General features: G+C 36.2%; 1 protein-coding gene across 8 annotated transcripts in view; it reads left to right on the top strand.

The window, feature by feature from the left end:
* The window catches only part of LOC116167803 (transcription factor Sox-13-like), a 275850-nt gene that overhangs the window by 177868 nt on the left and 70416 nt on the right, over positions 1-27566 (top strand). For 7 of the 8 annotated variants that reach the window (XM_031483334.1, XM_031483336.1, XM_031483338.1 and 4 more), the window contains one exon: positions 22748-23374. In XM_031483334.1, coding sequence (XP_031339194.1) covers positions 22748-23374 — 627 coding nt within the window. Of the gene's footprint in view, positions 1-22414; positions 22615-22747; positions 23375-27566 lie in introns of those variants that run through there. The other variant, XM_031483341.1, reaches the window with a different exon arrangement.

Genomic DNA, 27566 nt, shown 5'->3' with positions numbered 1-27566 from the left:
TAATTATTGTATAAATATCTTGTAAAATTATGCAACATGACAAATAACAATACCGAGCATGTAATTTTTTCTACATTGCGCTTTTGGCACTTTTTCGACTGCCGGTGCCCAATGCAAACACGATTAATTTTCAGAAAAGTTTACGATCGTCGTAAGTTAATGCATTATTTGCGCACAACCCCGAAGAAGGCAAAAAGCAGGGTAAAGTACAACGACGAATCGCGAGATTCGCAATTTTTTAATTAGATACCTTTCCAGTTATCAAATAGAAAATTTTCCGAGCAGGTGTAAAAATCGATGTTCCGGAACAGTGACGGCGCCAGCTAAGGCAATTTATTCAATTTCACGATCTATTTCAGCAATTAGTCGTTGAAATGTTTATCTACTCGCTCATTATTATTATTAATAATCATTATCATTACACACGATGCGAGATTAAACAACTGTTTGCATAAACCGTAATTATGCACAATTAGCAGGTTGTTTTTTCGGGATGCAACTTTTCAAGGGACAATTGTTATGTTAATAAGGAACCGGTTTGAAATTTTAAGAAGGTTATTCACTTCGGGCATCCAAACCATTTTCTGATAATCAGATGACAATCTTCGAGTTTTTATGCAAATCGTTTTTTAGTATGTCTATTATGCAATTTAAATTAAAGTCATTTGTATAGTTATTTCACCGCAATGGCGGAAGAATTTTTTATTATACTTATATCGGGTTCTGGGGCGAAATCGCCACACGTTTCAACGAAAGCTTTCCTCTGAATAAACTTCCGATTCTCGTTTTGAAAAAATTCAGGATCGCGTTATCATAAATAAAAGTGGGGTTATTATGTAACGCACTGATAAAGTCATTGAAATGTCGATAGCGGAAGTCCAATTCTGAAGTTCAATTAATATTCTTAGTTATGCATTATTATATGATACAAGTTACGACATTGTATATTGAAGTAAAAATGAGAAAAATATGTAATCGGGTAATCCATACTCGTGTCATTTGTTGTTCATTTAAAAGTCTAGAATTTTGTAATAATTGTTTATTTATTATGCTTGATCAATGAATATTCAGATAGTGCCAGTTTATTAAGAAATGATGCTATTAATTTTTTCATAGTCCAAAAAAGGTCATTTTAGATAATAATAGTGTTTTTGCCTCTAGACATCTAAATTGTTCTGTCTCCGTTCTAGATATTTCATCTATATTATCTTGCTCAAATCGAGCTATAACAATCAATAGCTATTTTGGTATACTGTGTATGAGTAATTCGCTTTTTTTTTTAATAAAAGCGGCAAACAAAAGAGTATCTGGAAATTGTGAGTCACAATCGTCAAAATGACAAAACATCGTGCCTTTATGTTTTTTATTGGCAATAAATTGCGATGCTGTAAGTGGAAATACAATAGCATCTGTCATTTCTGTAATGACATCATACAAGAACAAAAACACATTGAGTTACGCCTGTAACTAATGTATGAACAAGAGCTTATATAATTGTGGCATTCAGTACTTAATACATCATACAGTCAATCAGTTTTAAAATCTGGCGCCAATGGATTCAGTTTCCGGTTTGTACATTATAAGAGCATCATTGTCCTGCGGTTTACGCTCTTGAGGAATTCTTGGCGAAACACTAACCTACCCTATGCGATTATTTTTAGCACAAAAATCAGAAATGCACCCTCTTTTCGTTAACAAGGGCTGGAAAAGCTCGACAAACGCAACGACTCGCAATGTGATTTATAGAGTTGGGTCAGTGGTGTAACCTGATACGTGTGTGGGAACAATAAGGAGCTAAGCTTTTGGGGGAACATACGATGCATTTCAAAATCAGGTCGAACGCCCACACATGCTAAATTCACATTATAAGACGAGTGTGTGTTAGCTTCTAATATCTTGACTTAAAACAGATGTGATACCACTTTGCAAGAATAAAGATTAAGGTTTCCTTTTATTATTCACTTAGGCATTATTTCAAAAATCTTCAAGCAATTATAATTTCCTCTTGTTTCTGTTAAATTTGATAGGAACCACGTGGATTGTTCGCCGCAATTTTTCTATTTGTAGAACGAGCGGCAAATTGCGCCTAAAAAACTCAAAACCACAACAGGATATAGGCACATCTTGTTGATATTAATGTCACCTAAAAACTCGGAATTACGCTGACTCAAGTCCGCCGATTTTTTTTATACAAGTACAGACACATAAATTATTACTCGTGCCCGATGTCGGGAGGAAAAAAACTTGGGTAAATGGACAGTTCCATTTGAGAAAAAATAGATACTCTATTAGCGGTCAACTTTTTTTAATGTAATAATACATCAATCAGTTTTTTGGATTTTCGGTTATCTAAACGTTGTTCACCAAGAATATTTTGTCATTTTATCTGCTCTCATTGCTAAAGTGCATGGTTATCGCTTTATTAAGGAAACTTTTTTCATCTAACTGGACAAACGGTTTTTCTGTCATTTTTTTTAACGTTTTAGGCAGTGCAACTTCTTGGATACTCATTAACCGTTTACTTCCTACAGATTTACCTATTAACACGCGACAAGTTTTACGAAACTATATAGTACTTTCATGAACTATATGTACCTAGTGTGAAATTAGTTATGTTACATAGGAGTGTGTAATGAAGTTTGAGCAATTTAAGAAGAGGGACAGCTGATAGAACTATAATGCAATATTATTACTTTATTTTTTTTAAATATATTTCTTCAGCAATCACCAATTAACGAAGACTAGCCCAAATGCGCCAAACGATTCTGGCATTCCCTACGGATTTTTTGATTTGTTACATTATTAAATATTGGTGTATGTACCGATAGTTGTAATTATATCATTAGTCCATGCGAAAAACGTCGTTTTATGATTCGCAAATTTCTGGTAGTAGGTATAGGTACCTACCTACGTTTTCTAATCCTGCACTAAAAAACGCTAACCTGTTTATATTAAATACATGCTATAATTAATAAGACGAGAGGTGGTTTCTACTAAACTTTTAAGACCACTGCTGATTTAATTTTATAAATTTTTACCTCACGGAGGTTGATAATTTGCGCCAACCTTTTCAATTATTGAAATTTGCTCAAAAGTGCGCACGTAGAGGTAGGTAAGTAATCGTTACTTTGCATATTGTCAAGGTGTAGCTATACTTACTCTAAGCGTTGCACTAAGTCCATTTTGAATTCAAAAATGTAAATTCGCATGAAAAACTCTAATGCTGGACACGTACCTGCCCTTGCTTTTACCATTAGGGGTATGCCAATCATTGGTATTATAAATACATGACTTATATCAAGGTAGTAAACAATAATTAATATATTATAGTAACGTACTCTGTTTTTTCTAACATTTCGGAGAAAATACCTAGTACGTAACATTTTTCAAGAATAGTACTCTGAACAGATCTAATGAAATTACAACTTCAACGGAGTCACCATGAAGGCCCATAGCGGATCCGTGGATAGGTACGGTACGACCCGAACCGACCGAAAGTGTATTATTCTGGAATATTTTTTCACGCCGAGTTAATTTGTTTTACCGGTTATGGTAAATAAACACACTTTGCAAAAGAATCGATAACGGCAACAAATATTTATCAATGTTAATACAGGATCAAATCAATTTTGAAAGAAAAAAATGAAAAAAATTGTTGATTCCGCAGCGATCCATGTCATTAAGCAAATAAAATTAATTTAATGCTAATCTTTTGTTAATAACTATTGTTGACTATTATTTAATAAACAAATATTTCGTTTATACGTTACAGAGTAGACGCTGATAGGACAAAGTAAAATTTATCTTTCGGCAAATTTCTGATCTCATTTCTTGTTCTTTGGTGTCTCCGGTGTCCCTCCTAAATATCAAACATGGTCTCAGAGCCCACGAATTAATATAGAGCCGAGGATATATTGTAACAATACAACTTTTATATGGTATAAGGAGAGTGACTGCATTGTACTCCGCGGAATTTCGCGCTAGATTTTGGTTTAATCGCGATGCCAATGGCTATAAGTAGGTATTAGCCATGATTCCGTGCACATAAAAGAAGAAATCTTGCAGCTTGTACATTTCTTGTTTATTGGAAAAAGAAATTCTATGCTATGAGATTTTGATTTTTTGAATCTTAAGGTTTGACTCGCAATCCGAAATGCCGAAATGTGAATCAAGGATTAAGAAAATTTTTAATTTTGACGTTTGAATCTTGAAACCTTTAGGTATGTGTTGACAATGAGGTGTTCATTTTGAATTTTTAATCTTAATCCTTAATTTTTTTATTCTAAAATTTTGAAATTTGATTCTTGGTCAATACCATACAAAGCTTAAAGCTGCAAGTGAAATATTGATATGTACGAGGGTGAATCAAATATGAACATGAATATGAACAGCCGACTTACTTCAATTTTTATTGGGTCAAAGCAGCTGTATGAGGACGAGCGTTGTCTTGGAGAAGAATCACATCTTTCACAGGTAAGTTTCATCGTTTGCTCAGGAGCCAAGAGTCGCTTGTGGATCTCCTTGTCGACGCGCTTAGGGCCTTCTCCGAATTGTTTGCAAACCCTCGAATTCTTGAAAGCGTCTCTTCTTTCCTGTTTCGTTAATTTCCAGAAACTTTCGGTTGGATTGACGCCTTTCTTAGCGAATACGCTGCGCAACTGAGACGTGTACTTCTTTCTCAGATGTCGTGACTGACACACGTGACACGAATGAACAAACAATGTCGATCAATTGCTTCCCCCACTCTTGGTATCTCCGCCCAACACCTCTAGAGTGCGGAATTTTGACGTTTGAAAATTACGCGCGTAGGACCAATAGTCTCGTTTATATTTGATTCGCCCTCGTAGATTCGTAATATTTTCAATCGTGAATTAATTTTTCCGTCTATGATTCTTGGTGGTAACATTTTGAATTTGCGCTTATACCTTGTCCAAGAGAAGGATGTCTATTATGGGGATTTCTGGAACCATCGAAGATACGACGACGGTCAAATTAGAGGGCAATTAAAGGTTAGGTATTATCATTTTTAATTTTATTTATTTTCGTTTGAAAGAAAAACCAGAAAATTCCGATTACTTCCGAAGACATGGCAGAAAGACCGAAATTTGCCAACTCTACAAGACACTGTTGAGAGACTCGTAAAAAAGTGCATACTGTATTGAGTAGCATTTTTTATTACGAATACAACTATGTACAGAACAAAAACAAAAGTTGGCAAGTGTTGGTTTCAACAGGATGGTGCTCCCTCGCACAACATCCTAATCGTGAGAGAATACCTATCGGGCAAGTTTCCTGGAAAATGGAAAATTCGCCCGATTAGGTGTTGTAGGCGGTTTTCTTTAAAGCATGATAATAACTCTTTAATTGCGCGTCTTTTCTCTAATTTGACTATCGTCATAGTTTCTATGGTTTCGGGAATCCCCGCTTATAATGGACACATATGTAGTTTAAATCCTGAAATGGGAATTTAGTGACTTGTATTTATTTTAAAATTTAAGGCTTAGGCACCAAACCTGAAATATGAAATTTCACCAAGGCTTGACATCTAAATTGTGACGTCTTTTTATAGTCTGGGTTGAATATGCGCTTGAATTTGTGTATTTCCACAGATTCTGAGCTTCAACGTTCTATTTTGAGTATGATTAAATCTTGAAGTTTAAAATTCAAAGTTGGAAGTTTCAATCTTTCTTTTTGAATTATCCAGCTGAATTTCGAAATTTAGATCTTTGAAGATTCATTAACCTTGAAGTACAGTTTGAGTAGTGTGCTGGTGGCTAGTGGAAATATATCATAGACATTAAATGGTAAGTACCTATCAAGATATGAGTTTTTGATAGGGAAGTCGGGATAAATAATAAAAATACTTGAAATAATGAAAGTATTGAGGTTCGATAATACCCGTTGCTCCCACGAGACAAATTTTTTGGTAGCAGTTTAGATTTTCCCATTCCCACTAGAACAAATAGTTTAGTAATTGATCGCGTGTAGAATGGAAATAAATTAAACAAATATAGCAAACGAGCTCCTCCTGGATAGTTTGGCATTGTGTATTATTATTTTGAATTTTATGCAATTCGGTTCATAACTAACGGGGATGTCAAAAGGGTCGTCCTTATTTTTAATTCAGGTCCATTAGATATCCGTGCTAACGGACAGACGGACAGGCATCGCAAAATTACGAACTCGCTAAGAGCTCGTTAATATGTAAAGATTTTTGACTATCCACATGATGAATAAAAATTCCCATTTTTGTCAGTCGTAATGATACATTTTTTTGAAAGTTTACCTTTTCCCAAACCAGGAATAAGTTGTTGGATTGGCCGTTCTGAAATAATTAGAAAATGCACAATATTTAATAATAATTAATATTTCTCACTTTTATGGCATATGGGGTTTCGGTCAGTACGGAAAATTAATAAAACTTTTATGAAGAAAGAAAAGAATAGAATTTGAACTCAATAAACTCTACTGTAGCGGTTACAACGGCGCAACGGTCAGCTAGGGCGCCACCGAGGGATCTTTGAACCTTGCCCCTGGTTGGTCTCGGAAGCCTGGGGCAATCAAACGGAGTAAACGGCGTCGGCTACTGGTGAATGCTAAAACAATTAAAGCCCCCAAAAATTTCGCTAAGCGGGGACGAAAGCAATAAAACACAAATTAGCAGTATCTACGGGGAAGCATATGCAGGAAAGCGAAACAGTATCCCTCTCCCCTTATAATTAATGCAACGGAAAGTAACAAAAAGCTTACCTTGCAATTAAACAGGTAGAAATTACTGTGTAAAAAAAGGTGTAGGTACCTATGAATGCAAAATAAATTTACGGAAACGATCAAAATTACGGTACTTACAAAACGTAACTTACGAGGATGCAAAAAGAAAAAGCTCTTACTTTTCGGTTTCAACACCCAAACTAATCCCTCGTCTTCGAAATGACAAGAGCAACAAAGACAATCGAAATATCTTGACGGGGACGGTTCCAAACGGCGAATTGCAGCTTTATTTACGGTAGCGGCGGCTGAAACATAACTCTAGAAATTAAATAAATCAAATACCTTTACCTTCTATTTTCAACTCCCAGAACAAATACTTTCGGCACGACACTTTTCGTACCGAAGCGCCTCTATACATATACCCGGTGGTCGGTCATCTACATACTAAAACTAGTAAACGTCAAGGCGGAAAATGGGTGCTTCGTTACTTTACTAATTTTTGTCAAAAAGCGCCTGCACACCTCGATTTTTTTAGACTGTGTGATCCCAAGTGATTTTTATCACAAATTGGAAGAACAGGACTAACACGTCTCAATGTCTCGGAAATTGAGAAATTTGATTCATTTTTTCATGGGAATTATTCGTTTAAAATTTCAAACAAAATTAAATCAAAATTTTCAGGAATCTTCAACCGTCCGTGGGATATTGTTTTTTTAAAAACCTGCTGACTAATACTGAGTAATATTGTTATAACAATGCATTATAGAAATTTGGTTTGAGCTTTGAAATGCTTGACCTGTAATAAAATTCAAACTAGCCGGAATTCTTATATTTATACTATAATCTGAAATTCTTCTTCTTTGTACCGTTGGAACCTTTAGGTTCGAAATTCAAATCAGTCCTTCCGGTTCGAATTTTCGACTACCCCAACCGAACTGTTTCACTCAAATCTAAATAAGTAAGTAAATAAGTAGTGGAATTTTGCACATCTTTTCGATGTACTTTAATGATCGTTTAGCTAAGGCGCCACATTAAACGTTTTGATCTTCTGCAACATCTGATTACTAGCCAGTACAGGAAGTGTAATTTCGAAATTTAGACCATATTAATTTGCTGTTTGTAAAAAGGAGGGTAATCAGTCGAGATTTCTAGATAATTTGGTACAACTATACCGTGCAGTACTAGATTAATTGGTTGACAATTTTCTGGTATTAAATTTTCTCCCAGAAATTAATAATTAAGTCTTTCTCATTAGGCAGTAAGTGGGCAAAGTATGTAATTATTTCTTGTATATATAATAGAGCTTTTCAGTGCAATAGTTTTAGTGTTGTAATGATTATTACGAAGCAACAAGCCCTCTGTGTAATTCTGATCGAAAATGGTAAGTGCACGTTTTAAATTAACTAAATTAAAACAAGACCGTTTCAACAAAGCGTGTTGTAAAATGATACGGGGGCCATATGGAGATACACAATGGATATATACGAGCAAAGCATCGAAAAACACAAGGATAGGATGGGATTTTAGACAAAGAATACACATCTGGTAGCCATTAGCTTAACTAGCAAGGCCCAGACAGTTTGGATTTGGTATTCATTAACTTGTGTGTGCAACTACTATTTGCAACATCCTGTCCGTCTCTTCGTTGATATTCTTTACCTCGCTTCCTGCGAGGGGGTGGTTTCGTTTTATGCGACTTGTGCAACCATTCTAAATTAAAGCCCGATTTCCGATAATGTTTAAAACAAAAGACGTATTTTCAAGTATTTTTCATTAATTATATAAACAAATAAAAGCAATTAAAAACTTGTCATCAATGTTTCATGATTACAAAGTGCCACGGGTCAGCCTCGTATCTGTAGCAAATGTGGGCCACCTACAAATATCTAATTTTATAATAAGTCTTTTATTTGTACATTATGTCGATTTAGATACCTCCCTCTTCCTCGTTCCACATTCATGTAAAAGTTTACATAATATGGCTCTTGTGAACGTGATATTGTTTCCTTATGTGCTTGATCCATTTTATGATTGTTATTTATGATCAATTGCGTACAAAAGTTTTATGGCAAGGGCATTATTTGAATGATCGTAAATGATATCACCAATCGTTATTAAATGTCATCGTGATGTAACTTGCAGAGTATTTTTTTAATTGTTTGTAAACAATGTAATTGTTCAATTGTTCATGGCAAAAACAACTCAATTTGGTCAAACGTTTACAAAAAAATTATTATAATTAGCGTGGCATATGCATAAAAGTAAACTTTAATCCTGCGCACATCAAGGGTTTTAAAACCGCAAAACACAGAACAAACACGGCGAACACGCAATCGGAAAACAATCTACCCTCGGTGTATTTCATCCCTAATCTGTGCAGTGCTTTGCATACCGGCTATCCATATCCCTTTTCAAACAGTCGCTGTCATTTCAGCGATTTAGCGATTCCGATTCACGAACAATTCAATTTCCTTGATTATAGAAAGCGCTCTTTATCCCTTGTTTTGCATGTTTTCATGATGGCATTACCTCTTCAGTATTCCGTTCATTTGACAAAAGCATTTCAAATTGATTCGAAAATCTAATTTTTCCCGAGATTTAAGAAGGGCCATTAAAACAAATTACATTAATATGTAGTGTGAAACAAAAAGTTCCTCGCCCTTTTAAATCATTACGGATTTTTGAATACTAAACGTGTATAATATATTCGTCACTTTAAGAGATGATTTTAACCGCGATCAAAGAAAATTTTGTTGGGATTAATCAAAGTGGAATAGAAATATCTCTTGATTATTTAAATGCAGATGGAAACTTTGTGATAATGGAGTCTTGAGGGATTTCTCTTTTGTTCGTACTCAATACAAGGTATATAAAAGTAAAAACAAAATTGTTGGGTGGCTCCTTTTATACGCTTCTTTACTCGCAGAATGAAAACACAAAGACTAAAAGAACACAATAATTCACCTTATAGTCCATACATTTATTTATTCTATAACTTTTGTACGAAATCGAACATTTCAAATGCGGCGACCACGTCGCGTTTCCTATATATGATGATCAAAGCCTATTTATATTTTCCGTTGCGGATCCACCGAACCGTTTTACTAACGCATCATCAAATCGAGGGATGAGGACAAAAGTACGACTTGTTTAGGATTGTTTCGAGACAAGGCGATATTTCACCGAAAGGCGGATGTTCGCTTCCTTAGAATAACACACATGATGGCTGTTTACAACCCATCCATACATCATCATTGTCAAACTGCGCGAAAACCACATCCCCAACAAAAGACTTGTTCACTTCTTTAAAAGTACACTCAACAAACGATTGCCTTTTTATCCGCCGAAAAAAAATCCGCCAACGAAACTTTAAGCGCGTCATGTAAACTTGCACGTATATACTAAGCCGTCTCTGCCAAAACTATTCGCAAACATTTGCTTAGGTGATTTTGACTTATTGCCAAATTCAAAAATTTTTTAATTTGTCAAAAGCTCTCGAAGCCATTTTGTTAGTTTTGCACTGTAAAATTGGATGGGTGTCGACTTATCTTTTAGAGACGAATCGCGATCATGGTTTAAAATAGTACTTTTGTCCTACTCAATTGTTGTTGGATTGTTACAAAATTACGCGAGCTTGGTAACGCCTCCCAAACTCACCTACGGATCAACGTAGCAAAATTACCTATGCATTTTTCCTTTTCAGATGACAAACCCTTGCAGAATTTACGATCTGTAAGCGTTTTTGCAAGCTGGTTGGCTTTCTTTTTTTACTTCTGTTCGGTGTGGTTCTATTGTTACTGTGGGGAGGGAGGACCTACATTCTTGATATGTATAATTATATCTAGGAACCGGGCATTGTACTCCAAGTGTTTCTGTTTTATAAATTCACTTGACACCAAGACGGTGTATGCAGTTTAAGTGTGATCGGAGCTCAGGTGAGTTTCTTAGCTATGGTGTCGTATATTCGGTATCAGTTGCCCATTCTTTTATGAGGTTTGGTACCCATGGGTGCTAACTGCATGGCTAGTAGCAAGCAGACAAATACTAATGCAAGGAGGGGGATTGTGCGTGAAAATTTAGCTTTCAAAAGATTATCCAAAATCCGCAACCAAAAAGGTACGAAGTGTGGGTACCAAACCATAATGAATGGTATAATTATGCACTACTGTTAAAGTTTATAGGTAATGAAAATCAGAATAGAAAACTATATCACGTACAGTAGGAGAGTCCAAAAAAGACGAAAAAGCAACGATGTGATTTTTCTAGAAGATGAGAACGTCGGTCGGGGATAGTTTTTTTTATGGTTTCTTTGGATGTGATTGGTTTAACCCCAGGTTTATCGTTTAGTTCTTGATAATATAAATTATAAAATATCCTCAAATATTGTCTCATTTTCGGAATTTCCTGTTTGGGATTCAGCGCCGGAATATGGAAGTCTTAACAATCTGATCCACGCATTTCGGAAAGAATTATGAAACGGGGCTCAGGATCCGGAATGCCTTTGACAAATTAATGGAACTTCTTCTTTGTTAATTGCGAAGTTCAAGCTAGCGAAGTATAGGGGCCTCAATTTATCCGTCGCGGAACTTTTACTTTACTTTCTGCGTTGACTATTTCGACCTGAAATTTTGTGGTTTAAGTTCAGTTTCAATTCGAACTCAAGATTGTATAATTTAATGTCGTAACAGGTTTTTTGACATACTATGAACTTCAAAGGAATTCCATACTTTTTCATCGTTCCAAAAGGTGTTTTGTGGCCCTAAACGTAGGTATATACAGTCAAAAGTGCTCCTAATCGGAAAGTTTGTGCTTCTCTAGAGCTGAATCCACCTTCCTCTTCAATTTGTTGTCACATACAAAATTTTAACTCGACCGTAAACACCCCAGGAATTCGAAAGGGCAAGCGGCGGCCGACTACTGGTGAATGCTAAATCAAAATTAAAGCGCACAGCAATTTCCCTAAGGGGAAACAGTGAATAATCGGATTCGATAGCGGTATATACGGGAAATCAAATGCAGGAAAGCGAAACAATATCCCCCCTTATCATTAATGGAACGGAAAGTAACAAAAAGCTTACCTTGCAATGAAACGGAGCGGTAGAAATTACTGTGCAAGAAAAAACAAAACCTATAGATACAGTGCGGTAAACGTAATGTAAAAGCAAAATTTAAATACGGTACAGTTGCCAAAGTAAATCTACGGAAAATCTCAAAAATTACAGTACTTACAAAAAAAACTTGCAAAGATGCAAAAGATCCCCTCTAAACAACTGCTTTACCTTTTATAAAATTCGGTTATGCCATGGAGAGAACTACGGTTTTTCCAGCCGACACTGCTAATATTGGTTTAACGGATCTGAAATTCTAAAAAGGCACTTTACGCGATTTATTATTATGCCTACCAATAGCCTTTGCTATGTACCTACCTCTCTTTGTTTTGAAAATGGGCGCCGTTTCCTCGCACGATAGTTTTTATCTGTAAGTTCGCTAACTGGCCGGGAACCGATTTGGGCTGGACTGGTGAATGCTAAAAGCGCACAGCAATTTCCATAGGCGGAAACGTTTCTGTTTCGGTTAAACTTACGGTTCGACGATGCCATGAGGGAACGACGGTTTTTCCAGTTCGAGGACATGTCCTTGCGATAAAACTGTTTTTAATTAACTAGGCCCTTCCCAAACAGGAGCTGTTATCAGTCAACTAATTACGGTTAATTATACAAATAGTGAGAATGACATCTCCAAATTGGGCAGTCCAGCAATGCCCTTTTGGTGCTTGCAATGTGAGGTCAAAGACCTTGCCGGTTTTAATGCTGGATTTCGTAGACCATTAGAAAACTAAAATCAGTTAATGGGGAATTAACGGACCTAAAACGGAATAAGATTCTCTCTCTTCTTCTCTGGCAAGAGAGCTTTCCGCGGCTGTAAAAATAATTTAAATATTCCTACGGGAACGGTTGCAAACGGCGGATTAACCGCAGCGGTATTTACGGTAGCGGCGGCTGAAACACAATTCTATAAATTACCTCTATCTTCAACGGCTAAATTCTTTCGGCGCGACAATCTTCGTAACGAAGCTCCCAACTTAAAACACTTCTCGATACCGGGCGTTCATCCGATGACTAAAACTAGTAATTTCCATGCCGCGAACGGGTGCTTCGTTATACCCGAAATGTGTGCACTCACCACAAAAATGTTCTCACTGTATTGTTTTGCGGATGCCGTAAATAGCGACTCACTTGTTCTAATTTGATTTTCCTTTAAAGGTGACCCGTATCCACAATTTTTTTCTAGTTTAAGGAAATGAGCCGGCGGAAACTTATTTTGCATGATTTTTTATCTTAACTACCTTGGCTGTGTAGAAATAGCGTTTTTTGCAAAATTACTGAATTATAATAAAAGTTACAACAACAAATTTTGGAAAACTTACTATCTATAAAAGTTACCCTGTATACTTTCTAATATTTAACCACTAACCAAAATTCGCAAAAAAATTTAACCCCGTTAGAAAGCTACTGTTACAATAAATTAGAGTTTGGAATGGTAATCGGTCGGTCGGAATAAAGTTTTTAATTTTTTTCCTTGTCACGAAATTTTGTTATGGCAAACATCCGTTTGGATTTGCTACCCCAAAAAACCTACAGATTGAAAGAATGTACGAAGCTTGAGTAGATCTAAATGCTCTGAAATGCTTTACACCAGATTTAAAAATGTTTTAAATAAGCTGGAAGGTAATTAATAATTTCCACAATTTAAGTTCTCCAATGCTTTTAAAAGGTTTTAAATTGATCTTTTTTAAAAGAGTTTTTAATTGATTCCAAATGATTTTTTAGAGCAGGAAGACTTCTAAAGTTCCTGCATACTACTAACGATAAAGGGAAATTTATGGTTAGTTTCCCTTTATCATCGTGTATGGTACAAAAATTTATTTTAACCAAATAAATCGTTGTAGAGCTTCTAGCAATTCTGAATTTAATTTAGACGTTAAAAATATCAAGGTTGGGTTTTGTCGTCGCGGTCCTTACGATAGAAATAGCATTGTATTCTGAACTTGATATTATTTCGTGCTCCACGTTCCATATGAAATAAGAATTACATATGTCATTAGACTGCACAATCATCTGTTTCACTTTATCTACCCTTGCGGTTCAAGTTAAAGTAGGCTATACTCATTCAAACCTATCAAAATGTTTAAGGGCTAATTGCACCGTCAAAATTAAGTATCCCTTAAAGTTAATACCATAGCAACGATTGTCGTAATAATCGTTGCTATAGCTTTTAAGTTCGACTTAACTTTAAGCAAGGCTTAATTTTGTTGATGCAGCTGGGGCTAAATCGTTTACAATAAATTGTGAATTATTAAAGTGATTCGAGTTTCTAAAAGCTGTAAGATTTTTCAAGGAGTGTAGGACTTTTGGAATTTTAGTGCTGTTGTATTAGTTGTTTGCAAAGGACTCTAAAATACCGCTACAGGAGTTTTGAAATATTTATAATTTATGTTAAGAAATCAATTTTCAGAATTTTTAAATTAATCCAGAAAGCGTTTTGGGTGTAAACATTTTTGGCGCGTCTTAAATCTTGTGTAGAGCAAGTCAGCAATTTTATTAAATACTAAGTTTTTCCCCGCCAAATCGTCCAGAGACACAAGAGAAAAAATTCATCAAAATCCGTCAAGCCGTGTAGGAGTTCAGTTACCACACACGTACAGAAGAATGTGAAGTGTTTGTTTCAAGAAAATACTGAAGAAACAGAAAACTTTTATGGCTTTGAGGGTGGTAGAAAGCAATGATTAAACTAGCCTAAAAATTGGAGCAAGGATAGAAGACCGCAGATTCAATGCTATTAAAAAAAATTCTCCTTTAACTAGATATGTAAAATAAGGGTGAATTTATATGGAGCAGTAGACAAAGAATAGCAAGAAAACAAAAAGGTATTGGATCATATGGAATGAGTTTCTAGTTTCAACACGAGCCCTTATGAATTGAAAGAGATAACTCGTTACGCAAATTAATGCCTTTCTGAATAGTATTTCAGAAAACACAAAAATCAATAAATGTCAAAATTATCAAAAATAATCTTTTCTGTTATATTAAATAGCAATTAAAAACGGAAACTACTTTTGATTAGAGGCAATAATTGAGGTCTAAGGGGGTACATATACCTAATATACTCTTTTCTATGGCTAACAGTAAATGCAATAGAAATCTTCGGTTAGGTTGTAGACACTGCAAATACTGATTTGATTTTCATAAACTTGTTTGAATACCTATATCGAAGTACGTTATTTTCGAACACTATTTTTTGTTAGCTGGAAATCTCTTAGATTTATTATAATTTATGAGTGAGGATCGTTTCCTTTTCCACTTAAGGTTTAGATAAATACGGAGAATAAGGTCCTGAGAGTGATCCATGTCGATGACAAACGAGGGTCATACATAAGATGTAATCGTCTAATCACCTAATCAATAACACATTTCGTTCTCGGTCTGATATATAATAGAGGAGCCTTTTGTCTGATGTCTATCCTGGACATATTACATACATGTCCCATTGAACTCGAACTTCGCTCCCTAACGGACGACGGAGTTAATAAAAGCTCTGGACGCTTATGTAATGACTGTCACAATACGTGTCATCAGCGCGCTTGTTCTACAAGGAAGTCATTTCGCTCGGACGCGAGGAACTTAACCCAGGTTTATATATGTATGGATTTTCTTGTATGAACCGCTTTTATTTTATAAAATGTCACATTTCTCTTAATAAAGCGCGGAACAATTAAAATTCTCTTCCCTTTGCGACGGCTGAAATATGCTACGATTCTTAATTAAATCAAAGATATGAAATGCCACTGGAGGATTACATATGGAAGCATATTTCTTCCTTTTAGAACGAAACCGCTTTATAAAATAAAATTCCACAAAAAAGCAAGCGTAACATTTTTCATTCATTGGAGTAGCTACATCTATACGAATGACCGTATATGACGAGCTATTTGCTTTGATAAACTTGTGCAAATAAAATACATTATAGTTATTTCTCGTAATTGGACTTCTTGTCGAGTTTATTCATTAGTAGCCAGTGTACTCGTTAATGTTTGCATATTCATACTTTATGGTTATTATTTTTACCGGGCGTAGTTTATCAATATTATCCTCGAAACTATACCCGCTATATGCCTGTACACTTTAACAGTAATAGCAAACTATTTGCATAATCTGAAAACTATTCCTGACGTTCTTCGAAATACCCGACAAGAAACTCGTAAGCGACTTTGATGCGGAATCTCGAATTACCATCCATGGCTCTGGTAATCGGGTTTATAATGTCCAGTTATTTATGGTGGGTCAGACTATCGCGATTAAATTTACTTTATTTGTAAACAATACGTTTTCACGCCTTTTTCGTATTAATAGCCTCTTTTTACTTCGCATGAGCTGCATGAAGATCGCCTTGCGCAATTATTTTATAGCGCAATGGTAACTACTGGATGGTTTGCCAATATCCACTATGGTCCATGGGATTTGAAATATTCAGAATCGGACGGTAAGCTTAATTTATTCCATAAGCGAGTATTAGTCAAAGTCCCTACTTGCGGTAGTATAATGTATTTAATTAACCGTGAACGGTTTCTTTGTATGGAAAATTGATGACATTAAGTTCAAATCTGGCTTCTTCATTTTGTTACTGACTAAATTCCATAATATGAAAATTTACCGAAAGCTTTTTTAAATACTTATTCAAATGTGCATTCTCGGGCTTCTTAGTGTCTCACTATTGGTAGCTTGATAGATAATAAATTCGATTACATTATGGCTTTATTATATAAATATTTTACAACTGATTAATTACCATATACGATAGTCACTCGTTCTTGCTTAATATTCAACGTAGTTTTTCGATTTTAATTAGCATCGGCGGTAGGAACAATCAATTTGACTTAATTAGCAAGGTGGTTATGCAAAAGACCCAAAAGATGAGAGGCAAGTAAATGCAAGACTCGATTGTTAAGTAATCGTATCAGTTCTATTTCCGTACGTTAAATAATTTATAGGAAAAGCTGCGGCCGGTCGTTTAACAATCTAAATATCAAGAAAAAAATGTCCGGAGATATTTCTGTTGGAATACCAACAACAGCAATGCATTTATTTTGTTAATAACTCGCGTCAGAATAAGCTATAACTGCCAAGAGCGTCAACAATTATATTGCCAGAGACAAAAGTAAAACAAAACGTAACAAAAGTGCGGACATCTGGGAAGAAGAGCTTGTGTAAGTATCGAGTAGTTGCCAAATAGTCCTTTTAGTATATTAACGACCCTCTTAACAAAGCCCCGTATGAGATATAACTGGTTTGGCCGGGGTTATTAAAACGTTCGGAAGCTTTTATTGCGGGATTTATAAAACGCAAAGATAATGTAAAGGTGGAAATTTTAAAAAGAAAAACGTTCGACGCGGAAACCAAACAGAAGCAGAAATAATATAATGAAGTAAAGAAAATATTTATTTGAGAAATTAGATTTGTTTCCCCGCTATGTCGACTCTAAAATTGCTCGAGTCTTTCAATCAATACAGAACAGGCGACTACCATTTTCTATAGTGCATATTTTCTTAAAAAGTATCATTAAAGTCCGTTATATAAATGCTTTATCGTCTTTTATAAAACAAATTCGCATTTCTTCTTTTGATAGAAGTTCCTGCATTATTCATATAGAATAAAAATGCTTTCAAAAATGTACAATACGGGATGCTGTAAAGCATCTCCTTGTACGTTTTTATAATTACGTATTAAGTCTACAAGAGCTATACTTTTAATTAATTCTTTGCTCGAATCACATCAGACACCCTCCCCACGTGACACTACACCACCTTATTCTTTTTGCGTCCTCGCTGCGAAATTTTTATACAGTTTCATTGCCCCCCACATTCAAATTTCCCTTAATCTCTTAACGATTTTATTCCTGCCGAAAGCTCTACTTACTCGTGATGCAACAAGTATGGGCGCACTTAATATAACCTCGTTTAGGCAGGTGGGTTATATTAACACGTGGTTTTAATTAGTCCTAATTGGAAATAGTTAAGATCTGGTTTAGAGAACTTTCAGTTATCCTTGAAGAAGTAGAAGCTACTACGGGAACAACTGTTACTATCATTGAAAATGGATTTGTCGTTTGTAACGGACTCTTAACATGACTTCGTTAATTGTCATTTATAAGTATCGATATTTAAACCGACCATTTGTTGATTTCTGACTCCACAAGAATGGGTTAGTGTTTGCTTTTGTGGAGATTCCTGAACCAATGATGTATTAGAACTGTAGAAAGGTTATATTCTATTGCAACTTTGATATTAACAATTCTTGCGTTATAAGTATATTTCTAGAAAGAAAATCTTCTTGGTGCAAACTAAAATCCTTATGGTGGTAAATAATAATTTGCGGCGGCATATACATACACTGCAATAAAGAAGGGGATGGACTCGAACTATAGTTGGATTTGCTTTGCAAACAGGAAGATTTCCTTACCGAACGGAAGCAGAGAACTGGTCCTCTACCGGACTAAACTGGTATTGAATTTTATAGCCCATCCAACAAAGGAAAAATGGGGAAAATAATCTGTGCGAAAGTGAATTTGGATATAGTTGTAGGTAAAGGGTCTTAAACAACATGCTAAAAGTATTGAGGGATGGGGGTGAAACTAACGGGTTGGTATAAAGAACCCATTTTATAGTTTCTTGTAAATAACGGTGGCCCATAGTAAAGATTTTCTTATACTTAAATAGTGTACCTACATAAAATTCTCTACACAAAAAACTTTTTCGCATTGTTCAAATTACCGGACTTTTTTTTTACGACAATTCAACTCATGTATAAAAACTCGCACAGTGCAATTGTCACCTTGATAGCGGCAAAAGTTACCTGCAACTTTTCCAACGACAAATGCACTAGTGGTTTTTTCACTTATTCATTTTCGAACCAATTATCGCATTATCCTATCCCATATGATTAGTTTGACGTCTGTCAATAAAATGCTAGGCAACAGATTACCTAAACAACCCAAATTTACTCGGTAAAATACAAACCTCTTGTGCAATTATATAAGTGAAAAATCGTATGGAAATTTTTTTCACGATTTTTACTATGCGTTTCCATGGCGTTTCGTCCTGTCTATAACCAATAGCTCAATTGTTGAGTGACAGAAAATGGCGAATGTCAATGATATTGTGCAATTATGGGTTATTAAGGATCACTATGCAAAAAAAAATACAACACGTGTTGAAAGTGTCTTTTTTTCATGAACTCTCCGTCTTCTTAACTCGGGATTCAAAGACCCTTGCAGCATTGTTAGGTAACGCTCTGAGTTGACAGTAATCACCAAAATTCTGCTGACTCATTACTCATGAGCAAGCGAGTGATCTAATGCTGATCCAACAACCGCAACTCAATAGTGCCAATTAAGAACACGAAATATGGTACAAATGCCAGACATCTCGGCTGTAAAGGTTTCCGAGATCTATTAAGAAACAATGCTCCATTCAAATTAAACAACGCAGATAAGGTGAGCTCCATTTCCATCTCGATTGACAAATTTATTGTTTCAATTTCTTGAAGGATATTATTTATTTGGAAAACCAATCCAACCCACTAAATTTCTATGATATGTAATGCACGAAATGTTCCATCAAAATCAGCACTATCGATAATATGGAATATCGACATCCTCTATAGAGACAGTATCATAAATATTGACTATATCAATATAACACTTACAACCGTAATATTACGACTGTTGAAGACTGTAAGGTTTGGGGCCTTTTATTTAACTCTAACCGCCGCTTGGCCATTTTTGTATTCGTCTGGAGATTTGAGAAGATATGCTGAATGTCGTTTCATAGTTCTGAAAATTGTGGCAAATTTGTGCTAAGAGCATTTTTTAAATCATGGATATATATTATATTTTTATACATGTTTTTAAAATGAAAATCTAAAAAATGCGTTAATTTTGAAACGGTTGGCAATAGATTAATTATTTAAGTAAATTTAGCAACTAGTGATAATTAGAGATGTTGCTTTGTTTTTTGGGTGTAGTTTTTATTTTTAGATGTGGAGCCTTTTCCTAAAAAACTAAGTGTCTAAATTTTAATAACGCCTTACCTACGCTTTTGGGAACCCTCTATTTGATTTTTGAAAAAATTAATTTCTACTCGGGCGAAAAAGCAGGGAGCAGGTATTTTCAAACATTTTTTACCAAATCGGAAATAGCGAACCCAAAAACCTAATTAAAACGGTACCTCTGTGTGTTATCGTTGCGGAAATGCGAGTTTTGGGGCGTAGCTCCCAAATGAAACATTTACGCGGTTGGTTTTTTAGCGTATTTTTGTTTCTCAAAAAAGAGCTTATTGTTCCACTACCTACGGTTCAGGGGCCTTTTATAAATTGATTGAGATTTCGCCAAAGGAGTATCGTAGAACGGAATGACGTGGATCCTTCTACATCAAAAATGCGCTGAAGTCTAATGATTGCACATCAGAGACATTTTTAACTTGTTTTGGAAAAATGTTTTTTTATTTCCCTGTATAACCCAAATTTTCTTGACTACCTCCATAAGTTTAGTAATAGTAGTGTAATAGTAATAGATAACATATCTATATAATCTCCATATGCGAACCAGGAATCCAAAATCAGAATTTTTTGCCCCAATTGGAGCAACAGTTTTAAGAAATATTCCGGCAAATGTTTGAGCCATTAGCAGGAGCATATAAAAGGTGCCTTCATTTCTAAATTTTGCTCTACCGGAAGCCAACGCACGCATATAGTCTCGATATTTGTGCAGAAAAAAGTGAGGGAAAATATCCCAAAAGTGGAAAGATTTTCATACAGTCTCGGAAACCATAGAAGATACGAAGATGGTCAGAGTGGGGAAAAGTTGCGCAAGTAATGTATGAGTTATGTATTATCATGCTGTAAAGGAAACGAGAAAATTTCGATTGCCATGATATGCCAGGAAAACTGAAATTTGTCGATTTGGTTGCTAATTTTTTCTGGTGTTATTTGAACAGATACAAAGGAACACTTTCTCATTGCCGCCATTTGAGCTCTGCTAATCAGCGTTGAGAGATTTTCAATGCAACCGAAGACATCATAACCAACTTTTTTTTATATGGCCCGTAAAAAAATTCCGTACTATATTGAGTAGCATTTTTTATTACGAATACAAAACAAACTTGGAAACTGTGGGTTTCAACAGGATGGTGCACCCGCACACAACGCCCTAATCGTGCGAGAATACCTATTGCACAAATTTCCTGGAAAATGAAAAATATCCTGTTGAAACCAAATGGGAAAGAAATGGTTCTCTAAATGCTACTGTTCTGGACAATGTTTTACAGGCTGATCCGCTGATAGATTAGTTCCGTTGCTACGAAAGGTGAAAAAAAGTGCAGGATATGTAATTGTGCGCGTTTTCACAGAGAAATCATTCGCGTAGAAATAGATTTTGTTTCTTGTGTACGTGTGTAAGAAATAAAGCCACATTTTTTAATGGAAATAGTATGTCATTTTATTATTAAATCCTCAAAATACTCTTATTTAATAATGATGAGATCATAAATGAAATACAGATTTCATTTAAAAAGTTCCAGTTTGGTGTTATTGCTCAAAAACTGCCAGGGCTCTTTATTTCTACGTCAATAATTCTTTGCTTCACTCTGTTTACCTTTCTTAATAATGAAACCAGCCTTTCAACGAAAAGCATAATTCAATTCCGTCCAAAAATAGGCACACTTCTTCCCACTGACATTGCCACCCTTAACGGATTCCGAAATGGCATAATGCTATGCACACCAAATAAATTACCTGTTGCCTAAAATTTAGACAATCTGTATCGGTTAGGAAAAGTGCAGATTGATACTGAATGTAAATTTAGCAGCCAATTTCCAACTATGGGGAGTAGGAGACAAACGGAATAATCGAGCTTTAGAGCTTTAGACTATATAATTACCAAAATTGGTGAATTTTTTAACGCCTTGCATATGGAAATGTCACTATTTTAATAGCGTCAGGTATCCATAGGTAGGCTCTTTAGAAAACGTATAAAAAACGGTCATCCTTTTCACTGTACTTCTCTCGATTGAAACATGATTCATTTTATGTTTGGATTACAATTATTTCGATTTGCATAATGTTCCTGGAAGCTACCAACAGAAGCATTTTTTTGCAATAAGTTGCGTCGCGTCATTTGTAATCAAAGGTCACTTTTTGTGTTTTATTAATAATAGATGTAATGACGCAATTTAAATTCGGACGAACAAGACATCTTACTTCGAGTTTTAATAAGTTGAGGAAATTCCATTGAATTCAAAAATGTCAATAGGAAGAGGAAAACCTCGCGACTTCTCATGATTATAACATATTTTTCCAATATAAACAGTTACGAACAAAAAAAAGTTGCTCGCAGTATTAAAAACGCGCAGTCTATAATGCCAGAAGATAATTAACGTGTTGTTGATAATTCAAGTTTCTTTTTTTTTGTATAATTGGGTTTAATACACTTACGATAGTTGCAACGGTACTCGAACGGCGACAACTCGTTTATATTAATTATAATTGCAATTACTAAATTAATTCTGTTTTCAGTCAGTCGTCTTCCTTATTTGTCGGACTTTGAGTCTGCTACAATTCGCTCAATGACGAAAAGATGGGAAACAATATCCCGCTATCTATACATTTTTAATTTACGCGACAAAAAGCTTCGTCTCAAAAACAAACACGTTCATCGCTTATTATTTCATGTGACCCGAACGTGGTAAAGGTCTGCGAGAAAAATTAGGTCAATATTGTGTTTTCTCGTAATCTAGTCGAGCTTGATTTGGACCGTTAGCAGTGGTCATCTGCAATATATTCGTAATTTCAGGTGCGGAAATTGGGAAGTGCCGCACTTGCAGTTCCTTCGGACGTTATTTAATTACGTAGTAGACATCCCATCTCAGCCCTTTATCTAATAAGCAATCTCGAAATGCAACTACTAATCGATATGTTTGTTACAGAAACATGTCTTCAAAGAGGAAATCTCCGCCGACTAAATTACAAGAAGGCGGGTCCGGCATTGAAGAAGCAGCACCTTTGCCGCCGACGATAATCGGCGGTGGAAGTGAAGGGGGTCTGACCGATTTGGACGAAACTAGTAGTAATAATCTTAGCGATCTCGGGGACGAGGATCCGACAACGATGGTCAGTAATAACGTCGCGTTTTATCAATTGTCTGAATCGCCATCGGGATCTGGTTCCGGTAGTGACGTCGATGATGGTATTGAAGAAGACCGATCGCCCCCAAAAAAGCAAAGAAGAGGATACACGGACGCTCCCAATAGCAATTTGTTAGTTCCTGGTGCACTTTCCGCAATGGCTCTGCATAATGATCAACTGAGGCAAGAGTCGGAAAATAGACGAAGAAATTCCTCCGAATGTAGTTCGCCATCTTCAGATATTAAAACCAGTATACATTATAATAATAATAATAGTAGTTTGCATAATAACAATAGTTCCTCACACCCTGTAAAACGTTCAATGGACGATGTGCTGAAAAGATTAACGTCAAAAATGAATAGCAGTACAATAAAAGAAGAGCAAAAGCGGCCTACACCGTCGACGACGCCCAACTCCATCCACAATTCGTAAGTTCTTTTTATCAACTTTTATAACAAAATGATTATGATAAATATGTATCAATCGAATTGCCTTGACCTCTCAGTCCTTTAGTCTGTAGATAACTAGCGAACCGATTAACCCAATTCTTTTCATTTTTATATAATTCCATACCACGCGTTTATAATTTTTGCATAACCGCATAATCATTCATTAATAACAATTGTAACTTACGAGTGTTGCGTGGTAAGAGCACATTACAACACATAGAAACAATAGATACTATCTGTCGCTCAAAGTTACGTAAATGAAAAAGCAGATAAGGTGTACGAATTTCCATCATCGACATATTGATTAAGCGGAGGAACGTTTGGTTTAATGTTATACTGTAAATGCATTAGACATTAAATCGAAATTGCATTGACATATAAGACGAGCGGGAGCAACGGCAGCGGTTACGTGTCTATGCTGCAAAATTCGATGGGGGAAGTGCAGACGTGGGGTGGACTCTCACGATCAGGTCACCTTTTGCATAATAGAACAACTAAAAGCTACTACGATCGATCACCTTTTTATGTTTAGAACGGGACGGGATTAAATTTTCTCACATATTAACGAAAAATGGAATTTGGATGTTGCCGTGAACTTTTCGTAGACATAATGCGCGAATTTTAGATAATCCGACAGTTATGTAAGAGATGTTAATGTAAATAAATAAATTATAATGATATTGATGGTCACGTTTTGCTCGTTAAAAGTATAGTTGTACTATACTGACTGCATATCAGTACATATACAGGGTCGCTGATAAGACAATAGTGTTAGGGTTCTTCAATGTATACTAGGCAGTAATAATTTAATTATACAGGTTGGGCCATAAAGGTGTGACACACCCAAATTGCATTTTTTATGGAATTCCCTGGACATTATTCGATATACAAAATATATCGAGCGAATATTAAGGGGCACTAATCACCCCCCCCTCCCTCCCCCCGTATATACGAATGATTTAATGATGATGATTGTAAAGAAAGTAGGTTAATCAAACTTTCCTTTAGCAGGGAGTATTCGAGATTTGAGTTCTGCTGGTGGTACCATACCTCCTAAACTCCCCGGAACGGCGGAACTGCCTCATACTTTACAACTTTCAGACTTACAGGAATCTCATTACGTTAAAAAAGATTGAATTTTCCTTTCTTGACAAGTATTCCATTCGTTCAAATCTTCGTAAAATGTATAGGCCCCCCCATGATAATTGCAACGAAAGAAGGTTCACGCTTAAGTTTTCTTTACGGGAAAGGGGGAGGGGAGTATTCGAGTATTGTGTTTGGCTGGGGACTCTTAAAACTTTCAGACTTACAGGACTCACCGGGGGGTCTGGGGGTATGGAATACCCCTCCAGTATACGAATGATATGTTGAGGTTCATCAAAGTTTTTGGCGCATTTTCAACTCTATTGTCCGCACTTTGACCGTCTGTTCGTCTGTACCAGTACTAGTCCTCCAATGTAAGCTTTTCGTTTCTTATACAGTGTACCACAGCCCTGAGACCTTTCCAAATTATTACTGATTCCGTTGCGGGGAAAATCCAATTTCGTCGGTCGCGAGTGACCGATTCGGTGCAAACTTTGCACAGTTGACCTATATGCCACATGTAATAAACCTATTGAAAATGGGTCAAATCCAATGACTCCGCAGGGTCACACCGAGGTGCTCTGCCGCATTTTTAGATCTGCTTTAGGGGTTTATTTTTTATAAGGTCTCACATGATTTCTAAAGAACCTTCGTCTACGTTCTCCCCCTGATTAAATTCTTGGTATTTGCCCCTGAGGTTCGATATCAAAATGGCTCCAATTTTTTTAATGGAAGTTCCACATTTTCTTGGGAGGTTGTATCACCAAGCGACGGATAGACGAACAGAAAAGCGAAAGCATAATCGCTGCCTCTTTTCGGGATCGCGCAAAAAGCACTTATGTTATTACGATAAAAGTTATTTGTTATCTAACTAGGCAAAAGTTTGGGTGTTTTTCGAACTTGCTTCCTCCTTAGACCATGCTGTAGTGTATAGTATACAGGATATGCTATTTTCTGAATAAACGCCTTGAATTATTTAAAGATATATAATTCTTATATCCTGAAGTTCTGTAATTTTAACTGTTTTAGGTTAGAGATATCAAAACCTAGGCAACTTGTAATATGGTGGTTTTCTACTTTTGTGAAGCTTTGTAATTACTTCAAGAACAAAGGTAATGCCCTTGTGGTTTTTAAATATGCAGCGTGCAAGGGGATTAAGTGTGTCAAAGGTTTTAAAAAGCATTGAAGGGAGTTTTATAGTCTTAGTTTCTAGAAAAATCACGGAACATTCTCGAAGTCGACATATGACATTTCATAGAACGAATTCCTCGCATCCGGTTTTGTTCCTTATCGCCGTTGACTAATCTTGTATCGACATGATGGCTCCTAGTGGCACCCCGATGTCTATCTGGATTTTTAGAATATTCGCTACAGTCGCTAAACGACTTAAGATATGACGGTTTCCTTATCCTTTATTTCTCTGCAGTTTTTCCCACAGGTTTGTTCCAAACCAAAAAACGAATACTTTTTTATGTTTAAATCGGCCTCTTACAGAGGTGAGAAGCGCTGGTCTTTTGAAGACTTCCAAAGGTCTCTTTCTCTAAACCATTATTTATCGTTTGAGTATTGCTCCAAGCGCAAACATAAGTATCCTCCGGTTCTTAAAACCGCCCAGATTAAAGGCAAGGGAAACTCTTTGAAGACAACAGTAGAGTGCCGAAGTCCTCCAAAATTTACAAGAAAAAAACCTGCGATTGTTAAAAACCTTAAGACTTAAAAGTATTGCAGAAAATCGAAAAATATTTGTGAAGGTTTTTTTAAGAGGATTGACTTTACGGAGCAGATGCTTCTTGAACGATCTTAAAATATGTGGAAATAAACTACCAAAGTGTAGTGAAGAAGAGAATCCACTAAAGAGTGAAGAATTTCGTTTTTTTTAACGACCGATGGTTACTAAAGGTTTCAGCTTGTGAATGAAGTTAAATTTGATAACAAATTATTATCAGTGTGTGATAAAAATGAATGAATGTTATTTCAACCAAAAATTTTGACCCAGAAAGCAGTTATTGTGAAAACAAATTTCCAATTTTTCAATGTAAACGCGACCTTAATGACTATATATTGGCGAGACTCATCTTCAACCGTCAGTGGCAGCGAACACGCTCGCATTCCGGTTCTTCTAGAAGCAAGTCTGCTACACGCCCAGGGTATCAACGATGTCTCGGCATTGGAGCAAAAAATTGCACGGATCCAAGACCTTCGTACAAGACTGCCGGTCTGGAAAACTGATTTCCTCCTCGCCATCCACGGCAGTGTGCGACGACACCAACGCTAAATCCAAGACCCGATTCTTAGTGGATACAGGAGTCGGCGTGTCAATCTTTTTCCTAGGCTTCGCAGAAACTTCGTGTAGCAGTTCATGCTGGTGTGACGTCAACCAGTCCATCATCGATTCCGACTTCCTTCGCCGATTTAATCTGCTGGTGGGCGTAGAAGGATAGACAGTGAAACGCGAGTTAGTGTAAGTGCATCCGCTACCATGAGTTCTGTGTGTTCAGTGCGATCGGTTCAAAGTGCTAACCCCTTAGCAGACCTACTTAACAAGTACCAGGATGTGACTACACCGCGTGTGCTCAGTGGTAGAGTCACAACATCCGGTCTACCTGTATTCTCCAAGCCTCGCCACCTCGCCGGACATAGACTTATTGCTGCCCGAGCCGAATTCGCCCGCATGGTGGAATTAGGAATCTGCCGACCTTCTCAATCCCCTGGGTTAGAAATTCTTGAGTTAGGCGAACAAGTTTTCTCCATCCGACGTTGAAATTCTCTGCGATGAGAGTAAAAAACCATATGTTCCAGACAATTCCCAACGTTGATTTTCAATAAGATTCACAAGATGTCATACCCCAGCGGTAGAAAAATAAGTCAACGATTCGCGTGGCCCAAACTGAAATCTGACATAAAGCTTTGGTGTCGTCAGTGTCTCCATTATCAACGCTCCAAGATTCATCGCCACACCGTATCATCTCCAGGACAATTCCAATTGGTATCCCTACGTTTATACACTCATCGGCCGCTTCACGACTCGGCCAGAAGTTATTCCCATAAATGACATCACCGTCGAGTCCGTCGCAAGACATTTCATAAG

The sequence above is a fragment of the Photinus pyralis genome, unplaced genomic scaffold (genome assembly GCF_008802855.1).
Source record: "Photinus pyralis isolate 1611_PpyrPB1 unplaced genomic scaffold, Ppyr1.3 Ppyr1.4_LG4, whole genome shotgun sequence".
NCBI lineage: Eukaryota > Metazoa > Arthropoda > Insecta > Coleoptera > Lampyridae > Photinus > Photinus pyralis.
The sequence above is the reverse complement of the archived record's forward strand: the minus strand, read 5'-3'. Positions and strand labels throughout refer to the sequence as shown.